General features: G+C 36.9%; 1 protein-coding gene across 4 annotated transcripts in view; it reads left to right on the forward strand.

Annotated features, from left to right (window-relative positions):
* Positions 1–7,977, forward strand: part of ANKRD26 (ankyrin repeat domain containing 26) — a 98,600-nt gene extending 90,623 nt beyond the window's left edge. For all 4 annotated transcript variants that reach the window (XM_059912028.1, XM_059912038.1, XM_059912047.1 and 1 more), the window contains 2 exons: positions 6,197–6,242; positions 7,425–7,977. In XM_059912028.1, the coding sequence (XP_059768011.1) occupies positions 6,197–6,242; positions 7,425–7,561 (183 nt within the window). In that variant the 3' untranslated portion in view covers positions 7,562–7,977. The remainder of the gene's footprint in view (positions 1–6,196; positions 6,243–7,424) is intronic.
* The last annotated feature ends 2,818 nt before the right edge of the window (positions 7,978–10,795 follow it).

A 10,795-nucleotide genomic window follows, 5' to 3' on the forward strand; every position in this document is an offset into this window, starting at 1 on the left:
GACCAGGGCTCGAACCCGTGTACCCCGCATTGGCAGGCAGACTCTCAACCACTGCGCCACCAGGGAAGCCCAATTCTTGTTTTTAATTTGGTGAAATTATGAATTGTTTATTTGACTTACGCACACGAAATAAAAGCCATAATTAATTGTGCTAATAAAGAGACAGAAATTTTATGATTTTTTAAAGTCCCTGGATTTCTCATTTTCAAGAGAGATTTATCATTAACTTTATTCAGTAACTGTAATTAAACTGACAAATTTTAAATTTCTTGAAAAGCTGCAGTTAAATTCTATTTTAGAAATTAAATATTATTACCTAATAACCAAAGATATACTTTCAAATTGATTTCAGTTTGGCGATGGTTCATAATCATTTTCAAGCTTTGCTGCACCCTAGTTTTTCTACCCCTAAGCATAAGTGAATGATTGGCATCCAAACACTTAACCATATATGGATTTTTTTATTTAAAGGAATGCTAGATAAATTCTTTTTGTGAATTAAATAGACTTGTAGCACTAAATAGGTTAATTTCTGTTTTTAAGTTAAAATTTTTTGTCATTTTCGTACATGAGAGTGCATCCTTAATTGCTATTTTACTTACAGCATTTTTATTGAATTTGTATAAAATGTCTTGCTGAGCAATTGTAGAACATTTCTAAATACGTAGTTAAATAAAGCAAATATTTAAATTTGTAAAATGAAGTCCACTTATGTCTCTATCTTGCCATCACCTGGATGAATGATGACTAAGATGGCAATGATGGGGAGTCTTTAAACTGCAATTAGTTTTCATTGTGTATCATTGTTATTAAAATATCCATTTCACTCAGTGCACACGGGTTTATGGTTTTGATGGTGTTTTCATGATGTTCTTGATGCAGAGAAAAGTAGCCCTTGTTAAATGAGGTCTCAGCCTGTTTTCTCATTTGGCTTCACATTGTAACAAATCACAGAAGAGCAAAGCTAAGGTTTCTTAGACAGTGCTGTGGCTAAATTGGGTCTAAGTGCTTCAGAGCTGTGAAACTGGACTCCAGGGTCAAAAAGAAAATGCATGTCAAGCCCTCTGTCAGTTGCTAAGCATGATGTAAACTTAGAATGTTCTCATGAGTTGTCACCCAAAAAATCAGACAATGTATCATTTTACAAGATGAAGATGAAAGAGTGTGTGAATGCAAAAACAGTGTGAGAGAATATTTGTGCGGGAAGTTTTTCCTTTAATTTTTTTGGAGGAAAGAGGTGTTTATTTTTTTAGTAATTCTAGATAAATAGAAAAATAGTTTATTTTAAACTCAATGTTGTAGTTACTAGGTATACATAGTTCCCTTGTGGGGTCTTTGCCAAATCGTGCTGGTTTTAATAAGAGAGATTGAAGAGCACTACTTACTCTATCAAGATGCAAAGACATGTCTCCATAATCACTACAGAATGCCGCAGAAGAGTTATTATACAGTTATTGTTCACATAATTCTTAGTAAGACTTACAGAAAGAAGGTGCCTTCTAGAATTGCTAGGAATATAATTATTTCTACTAGGAAAACATAAGTATTATGAGAGGTGTTAACGTACTGTCTAAAATGATAGAAGGGGGTGGGTTTTTGGATGGGACATTATAAAACGATAGCGTTCTAAAGGTTTTAGCTATGATTCTACAAAGTAAAATGTTAAAAATGGCATTAGGATTGCATTTGTTTATCAGTCTCCTTTATTTGCAAGGTTTTAACATTTTGGACTATTCCTACTGTGAAGTTTTATCTTACTCAGCATTTTCCCCTAACTTTAAGGAAAATAATTATAGCAAAGTACTGCTCTATGTCTGTGGTTTCAGTTGCGCTGGTTGTAGCAGCAATCTTTCTCCATGTACCTAACACTTAGATTTATTACCTCCCTCACCAGTACATGAAGTTCAGTCTTGTCAGTTGATACCATTGTGGGGGTAGGAGATTACTACGTATCTGTCTTGCTAATTTTACCCTCAGTTTTCACATTCTAGTTAATTCTGGGATGTTTTGTCCTATATATCAGAAGTAATTTTACAGTTTTTTTCAATTGTGTTATTTAATTATATTATTATAAAATACGAAAAGTTAACATTAGCCAGAACAGCTACATCACTGTTAGGTTTTCTTGCACATAGAATTTTTTCAAGAACTGAAAACTTAAAAATCTATTCCAGACAATTTTATAACAGACACAATTTCGCTGGTTTGAAGATTTTTTTTATGTTCAAGAGTTTTTAGGTATTTGTGTGCCGAACACGATGCATGGCCACAGTAGTTAATAAATGCCCTTTAAATCTGTCTTAAGTAGGAGGACTACATTTTACACTGACTGATTTTGGACTTTTGGTGCATTACTGACACTTTCAAAATTTTTCTAATCGTTTATTTAAGTAATTTAAAAAATTGCTTCAATGTCCATTCAGTTTAGCAACTCTCTTTCTAAATGTGGTCATACAAATGCACTGAAGCTAAAACAATTAATATTCCTAAGACTTTGACTTTTTATATGATACAACATTTTGTATCTCACCAGAATATTGAGTCACATTTCTTTTAAAAAAATAGGCCTCCTCTTTACATCACCAAGGCACTGCCTATCCACTCTGAGTTTTAACTCTAATCAAATTACCACAGTAGTTAAGCTAGTTTCTCATAAGGCACAGGCAGAGTTCAGTAAACTTGTTTATTGTCTCAGTTTATTATATCAGTGTAATCCTTCTTGTTCCCTCTTCATTTTGTCCACATGGACAAATGAGTAGGTGTTTTATCTTTTGAAAGATAGAGGTAATAGCTCAACTTCTTACAGTTCTTTTTCTTTCATTCATTTTATTTTTTCTCTACTTAGTTTTTCAGCTCTTTGATCTACAAATTCTTCCTCAGTTCTTCTCTCTGCAGCAAAATACATGTATTTAATGTCTACAGACTGCCAAGTGTAATTTCCTTCATACATTAGCCTGTTTACAATTGGATAATGAATTGAAGTGGTTTAAATGACTTGATTTTATTACATTTTCATGACATTTAAAATGAGTGATATCAAATTTTTAAAGTATCAATAATTACTGAAAATAAATTAACTTTGGAAATGAGTGTGCATGTGTATGTGTGTGGTGTGTATATATTCATCAAATTGGTCTTAAAAAGAGAGTGCAACATTATTTTCCAGCCTGCAGTCTCAGATATAATTTAACAGTAATACATTATGGTTGAGTGAATGGAACACATACTTGTTGTGCTTCGTATTGTTATTGGCTTCACTACGTTTCTTTCTAAAATGTTCCTTTCACCTTTCCCCTACTTTATAGTGGGGGTTGTTTTGAACAATGTACGTTAATTATAAAGTCAGGGGAGAAGAAGAAAACGTTCCCTCAGTGTCGTGTGGTCCTCTGCCTTGTTGGAGCTGTGGTGGGTAGGTGGCAGATGACACTTCTCTTCCCCTTCTGAGTTCAGCACGTGGGAGTCAGCAGCTGGAGATCAACTAAGGAGCTTTGTTACTGACACATAAGTAATGAATTGGAGGACGTGCTTTAGGTGTGCAGTCACAGTGGGCCTCAGAATACTTCATCCCAAATTAGGCCTAAGGGGAGGAAGCAAATGCTTGACCCCCGCCCCAGGGCAGGCTGCTTACTGCGGGCATGAGAGCAGACCCCAGTTCCCAGTGCCGAGGGCACACACACCTTCTCAAAGAAGAGATTCGGAAGCAAGCAAGCACTTCTTAGTTCCTTCTCCCAAATTCACCCATTGGGTAAACCTCCCCTCCTCTCATGAGGAGGGTAGGAGTGTAAGTCCTCATGTTGAAACTTTAGGCCAAGGAATTAGCCTGTAATTTCTGACTGGATTTAAATTCTAATTGAGATTACACTCATGTTTTTTGTACATGCAAACTAATGATGAGAGATTGAAGTATGCTAGATGGTAAAGAGAAATCTGTTTTGTGTTTTAAATTTTGCCATAAATAACCCGCAACATGGATAATTCTTTTGTTGACTCATTTCGGTAAACCAAGTTTTATTTGGAGGAAACGAATATCCTTTTAAAGAAGAATCTCCTCAGTTTTGGCCTACGTGATTCAACTAAAGATTTTCTCCTTCAAGTTCCCTGTCCTGTGGTTAAAAAAAAAAAATCTGTGCTTTATAAATTAAATATATTGACTGCTACTAATAGGAGTTATGATAATTTATTCTTGTTCATGCCTTTAAAACATAATTTAGTTAGAAAGCTACTATTTCATGTCTCATGCATCAAACATTATTGAGCTACATGACAAAGTTTTACATATTTATTTTCTCTGAGTAATAGTTAAAAATCTATGTGTTTTTTTTCTTAATCTGAGGAAGTAGCTGGCGTAGAACTCTAGACTCAGTGAGAAGGCCGTTGGCTTTGTGACACCAGGCAAAGTCTCTCTGAGCCTTTGTTACCTCTTTTGTAAAATTAGGGACTTTGACTAAATCAATGACTCTCATACCTTAAAAAATTTTTTTTCAAGGAAAAGAACCTTTCTTTTATAAAAAAAAAAAATTTTTGCATGAAACTGTATTATATAAAACAGAGACAAATATAGAGCTGTTTTAGCTAAAGAAGTGGCCGGAGACCCTGAAGCTGTGACTTCTCTGTCCTTCAATCCTGCAGTGTCCTCAGTGGGACCTTCCATTTCTATGGGACATAGTTTGGAAACTATCAGTTATGAGAGAATCCTTCTAACTAAAAATCTTTAGGATTAAAACTTGCTGATATATTGTTTTCCTGTGTATAATTTTCTCACCTTTCTGTGTTTTTGTTAAATGGAAAAGTTTAAAGAAAAATGCAGGTGTGTTCTCCTTATTAATGTTCGACTTCCAACTACTGCCTCCAGCTGAGTACTATCCTCACCTAGAAATCAACATAAGGGTCTCGGAAGTACATATTTAGGAAAAGAGCTTTTGGGGGAAAAGAGAGTAATGTTACACGGGTCATTCCCTAATTCAACGCGTGTAAAAACGTGACCTACATTTTGCAGTGTTTATTAATGGTAATAAAAAATCATTTCAGTAAAGCCGCCTTCCTTCATCTGTTATGAGTTATTAATTTCACAAGACCTGTCTAATAATGTTGTCACATTATTCATTTTACAGGGCCTCTCTATAGTGCTGTTGTCAGAAAAGTGTTATGGAAAACAGTCTCTGAAAATATTGGGAAACCTGCTAGCCAAAAAATTTGTCTTCGCACCTAAAATTTACAAAGGCGTTGGCTATCATGTTATCATTATCATCACAGTGTTTATTATTTTCAGTATACTATTTTAGACCCTGTTTAGTGAGAGGGTGCCTTTTATAAGAAAGATTTTTAAAAGAACACTCTAGGTGGAGACACTTGTAATACAGTTTGAAATGTTCCCACACATTTCATAATTAAGTAGATAACTATAATTAGTCAAATGTTTCAAAAAGTTGGCCCTAATTTCTAGAATGGAAACAAAGTTACAGTTAAAGAATTATATACTGTTTTCCTTGTTTCTAACTCTAGAAAGTCATGAATCAGACACTGAGTTTGAAAACTGGCTCTAGCCTCTACTTTTCCTTTCTTCTTGCAGATTTTTTGAAATAAATGTTTTAGTCCTAACATAGACAGGAAAATACCTTACTTAATTTTTTGCCGGTAGAATTTTGACATGACATTACAACAGAACCATTTTCTTCATTTTATGTATTTAAGATTCTATGTTGAAAAATTATTACCATAGAACATACCTTAAAATTTTAGTTTTATAGAAGTGTAAGAATGGAAAACTCATTTTAAGGAAAAATCCATTAGAGTAAAAAAACTGATTAAACTTTTATAAAGAGCAATTTTTCTAAGAATTGCAAAGTAATGCATTCATTGTAATATATGACTTGAATCGTTTAAACTTGTTTGTACCAATAAGATCAAATATCACCCTCTGAAATATGTATATTCAATAGACTGATATTTATTGTACTTTTTATCAGATTAATCTAAATAACAGTACATATATATGTTCTCTATTATCTAAAATCAAAATAAGTAGGAATTTATTTTATTTTATTTATGTGATTATTTTTCTATTTAAGCAATCCTCAAATTAGGTCTAGTCTCTAGAAGTATTATTTAAAGGCCACATTTCATAAGCTATATACATCATTCCTACAAAAATGTCTCTTGTCTAACTTAAACATAAATAATATTTTACTTATTTCAGATGCAGCAGGAGATGGAAAAAAATATAACTAGAGAACTAGAAAAAGGTATGTTGCCGAAATTTATGAATTAAATTTAGACATTGATTTCTGAAATAAACTGTAAATATTAAATAGTAAATGGCATCTCTTTCCATTGTTTGGATTACAGATACTATTGATAGGTTAAATATCTTTTCTTATACATATCTAATGAAAAATGTGAAAGCATGAACATTCATAATGAAAAATATCCTGATTCCTCATTTATTCATCATGTTCCATAGCTTTAAAAAAAAAAATCTCAAAAAATCTATGCATTTCTTTTTATTTCTGGCTATATCCTTCCTCTACTTCTGCCATCCCTGTGGAACTGTCAGCCTGCACACTGACATTATTAGAAAACATGGGGTTCATCAACTTCTCAAGTTTCTGGTAGTGATTAAGGCCAAAAAACCCAGACTCAAGCAGTCACGTTCGTGTAGCTGTCACTTAGTGGCTGACATTAAAATTTCCTGTCATTGACTTTGTCATTGGTTTATCTTTTGCTCTCAGGAAAAATTCCAAATTCCTTATCATGGAATAAAAACACCCAAATCAGTTTGGGTCCTGCCATAGTATTCAGCCTTATCTCTTTACTCCCTTCCTCTGCCCCTTTGCTCTGCATCCAGTCAAATAGACTGCTTACAATCCCACAGGTGCTCTTCCTCACCTTTAGTCTTTGTATTTGCTTCTTCCCTCCGTCTCCCGTACTTTTTCCTTGTCCTTCAGGTATCCACTTACATACCACCTCCACCAGAAAGCTGACAGTATTGACACAAAGCTGGGTGTCACTTCTGAGGGTTCCTTGTACCCTCTTTTATACCTGTCATAGTATTTATGACTCTGTATGGAAATTGCCTGTTTGTCTGTTTTTCCAGTTTATAGTATATGATTTTTCAGGGTGGACTGTGTCACCTTCATCTTGTAATTTCAGTGCTTGTCGCAGCACCTTAGCAGATGGTTGTTGAGTAAATGAATGAAGAATGAGAAAACCAGAAGCTCTGATACTCAGCCACAAGAGCAATTAATTCATCGTGCAACCACGGGCAAATTATATAATAGTAATCTTGTATTTTGTGTTATGTCGTGTATAGGTAATTTTCATTCTTCTGAACACTTAGAAAGGTCTCAGCTTTTTTTTTACTAACTTATATTTAGTTAACTCAAGTATTTTAGGTAAAGAATATAATCCTTTCTTTTTCTTTTCAGCTGCTGCTGAATGTGAATCTGGATCCTATAGAGCTTCTCCTCTAGGAGCTACTGATGAGTCAAATCTAAATCAAGATCTAGTTTTGAAAACGTCACAAGAATATGTACAGATTTTGAAGAAAAATTATATGATCTAAAAGATAAAGAGTAAAAATTTCCCTACTGGGTTGTTTGCATAACATTTTAGTTGTTTCCCATTAAACATGATGTGAAAATCTTTATTAAAGGAAAATATTTTTGTATTATATGTGTATGATGAAAATTTATATAGTATTTTAAACCATGTTTCTCTGCATCTAACTTACTTTTAAGCAGATTTTGTGAATCAAAACACTGTTGAGTTTTACATACTCAAACTGAGCCCTGATACCAGCACCCAGACAACCAAACTTGTCATTAATATATAGTGGTGTTGATTGATAGCTTTTTTGTATTTCCAATTTTATCACTATATATAGACCTAAAGATTTAGACAGACATCATTTGGATATACTGCTGCTATGGCTATTGTCAATGTTTTGTTTTTTTTAAAAAAATATTATTTATTTATTTATTTTTGACTGTGTTGGGTCTTTGTTGCTGCATGTGGACTTTCTCTAGTTGCAGCGAGCGGGGGCTATGGGCTTCTCATCGCGGTGGCTTCTCTTGTGGAGCCTGGGCTCTAGGCACGCGGGCTTCAGTAGTTGTGGCACGCGGGCTCTAGAGCACAGGCTCAGTAGTTGTGGCGCACAGGCTTAGTTGCTCCATGGCATGTGGGATCTTCCCGAACCAGGGCGAACTCGTGTTCCCTGCATTGGCAGGAGGATTCTTAACCACTGTGCCACCAGGGAAGTCCTTATTGTCAATGTTTTGATGTCTTACGATTGTTATAGTGCCATGAAACTTAGTATATATAACTTTAAACACTCATTCATAGATCTTTCCTCCTGGAGAAATAAAATTTGCCTAAGACTTTTCACCTTTTCTATTTATTTACTTACTTACTTTTTGGAAACAGTCTTAAAATTAGAGAGAAGTTCCAAGCACCAGACTCAAACAGACATTTTCATAAAACTACCATATCTCCCATATATTCTCCTAATGTAACATTTATCTTTCCTAAATGTCATTTGTTCTCCCATAAGTGCCCTTCCCTCCCCCCACCAAGAAGTCATGTTTTTCAGAAGATGCCTTTCTCCTACTCCCTGTCACTTATTAAGTAGTATATAACCCCCCAGTTGTAGCCACCCCTTCAAATCACGTTTCTTTGTGAAACCCTGCATGTAGTCATACACAATTAAATGTTTTTTTCTCATGGTAATCTGCTTTTGTCAGTTTAATTTGCAGATTCCCAATTAATGAACCTAAGAAGGTAGAGGAAGTGTTTTCCTTCCCAACAATTCCAAGAGCTAAAATGTTAGTAACTCTTACTTACATCCTTTATTCCCTTTTCTTCTGTCCTTTCAGTGTACTGAGTTGGCAGAACTCTGTAAGAGATTGCTTATCATTCTTCCCCCTTACCTCCACCCAGGCATCTACGTGCTGCTGAAGAAAATTATTCTACTACTTTTATTTAGTTAATTTGCATCTTCTTTCTTCACAATGTCGATTTCACATCTCCTCTCTGTAAACTTTTCACCCTGTTTTTTCCCTCTCATGTGTACCAGGCAATCTCATTTCCCACGACAAACTTCTTGAAAGATTTGCCTGTATCCCCACCCACTCTAGGCTGTCTTCTCCTTCCCCCATTCTCTCAAAACTACTCCGAAGTCACCGATGACTTCCACATCGCTAAATCAAAGTGACACCTTTCCAGTCTTTCTCTATCTGAATTTCTCATTCCTCTTGGCATTCAATATAACTGACCTCTTTGAGACACTCTCTTCTTTTGGCTGGGCTTTTAATACTCTTTAATTTTATCCTGAATGCACCCACAACGTATTCTGATCGGAGACAGAGTTCTTATTAATATCTCACAGTAAATACACAGGCCTTACCCCCTCGCCCAGGCCTGCACCTGGGGCAACATGGTGAGAACAGGTCAGTTGTTCTACGCCAGCAGGTGAAGGGCGGGAGGAAACTGGTTTTCCCTGCTGCTTGTGAAGGGGCGGGAGTTAGCCGTCCTCCTCTCCTGGGAAGCATCTCCTCCTCACTCTGGCCTTTGGTATGTAAGTAAAACTGTTACCCACCCCAACAAGGGTCCCTCTGCCCAGTGTCGCTCCCACCAGTAGAATGAGTTGGGTTCAGAAGCAAAGGAAAGCTTTACTCTTTGATCAAAGAATGGAGAGGCACAAGCTCCGCTCAAGAGGCCGTGGGCGGGGCTGCTTCATAGGGATCCCATCAGCAGGGGAGGGGGTGGAGTTCTCGCGTGGCAGGAGTTCTCGCGGGGCAGGGGCAGGCGCAGGCGCAGCTGCTCCCCATCGCAGTGCCCACATGGCCCGCCACCTACGTCTTGAATGGGGGTGTCGTGTGCAGCGTTCCTGCATACGGTCGGTCCTCCCACCCCCAGCTGGAGCATTGGCACAGCCATTTCACACCCGGAACTCTGGTCTGAAGTGCCGGGTGCGAGGCCTCTGCACGAAGCACCCTGTGAGCCAGTGAAAGCAGACTAAGCACAAAGGCAAAAAAGGTTAGACTTTATTTTACTACCCAGATTCTATTTTTATTTCCTGGGAACAGCTAATGGGCTTTGCCAGTGATGAAATCTCTCCAGGAGCCAGACCCGGAGTCTCCAAGTTTCTGGGCCTCATTCCTCCTTGAAATGTGAATTCCTAGGGAGATGGTGCACCTTCGGGGAACTACTCAGAGCTGTAACTATTTGGTCCTCCTAGGGGGATGAAACTTTATGAATCCTTTCAGATAAGAGCAATTAACTAGACAAATGGCTGTAGATGTGACTCTCACGCTGCACAAAGAGTCTCAGAGGGCCAGGGCTTTTTACAAGATCGCTGAGAAATCCCAGGAAATTTTGCTTCCCCACAATTCCACCCCTCATTCCGGAAGGAGTTTTAGCCCCAACATCGGCCACTGTAACCAGTCCAACCAAACTTGAAATTGGTGGGCACCAAATCCTTTGGGCTTGTCTTAGCCAACACTTAATCAGAGCTACGATCAGCAGGACCCTGACTTAGCAAAAGCAGTTGGTCTCAGCTGAACTCCTCCAAATCTCAGATTCAGGCATCTAGCCGAGTCCTCCAAACCATTAGAGACTACCTTGGAAAGGCAGGTGGCTTCCTCCTTGTGTTTCCATATTAACCTTTGCTACCTGGCCCAAGGCACTGTAGGGAAGCAAAATTTGTCACCCCAAAACGTGTCTCTTTGGCATGAGAATTATTTTAGGCTGAATAATTTTAAGAAGTGGAAGACTCAGGAAGTCTTTCTTTTTACCACCC

The sequence above is a fragment of the Balaenoptera ricei genome, chromosome 2, assembly GCF_028023285.1.
Source record: "Balaenoptera ricei isolate mBalRic1 chromosome 2, mBalRic1.hap2, whole genome shotgun sequence".
In the NCBI taxonomy this organism is placed as follows: Eukaryota; Metazoa; Chordata; class Mammalia; order Artiodactyla; family Balaenopteridae; genus Balaenoptera; species Balaenoptera ricei.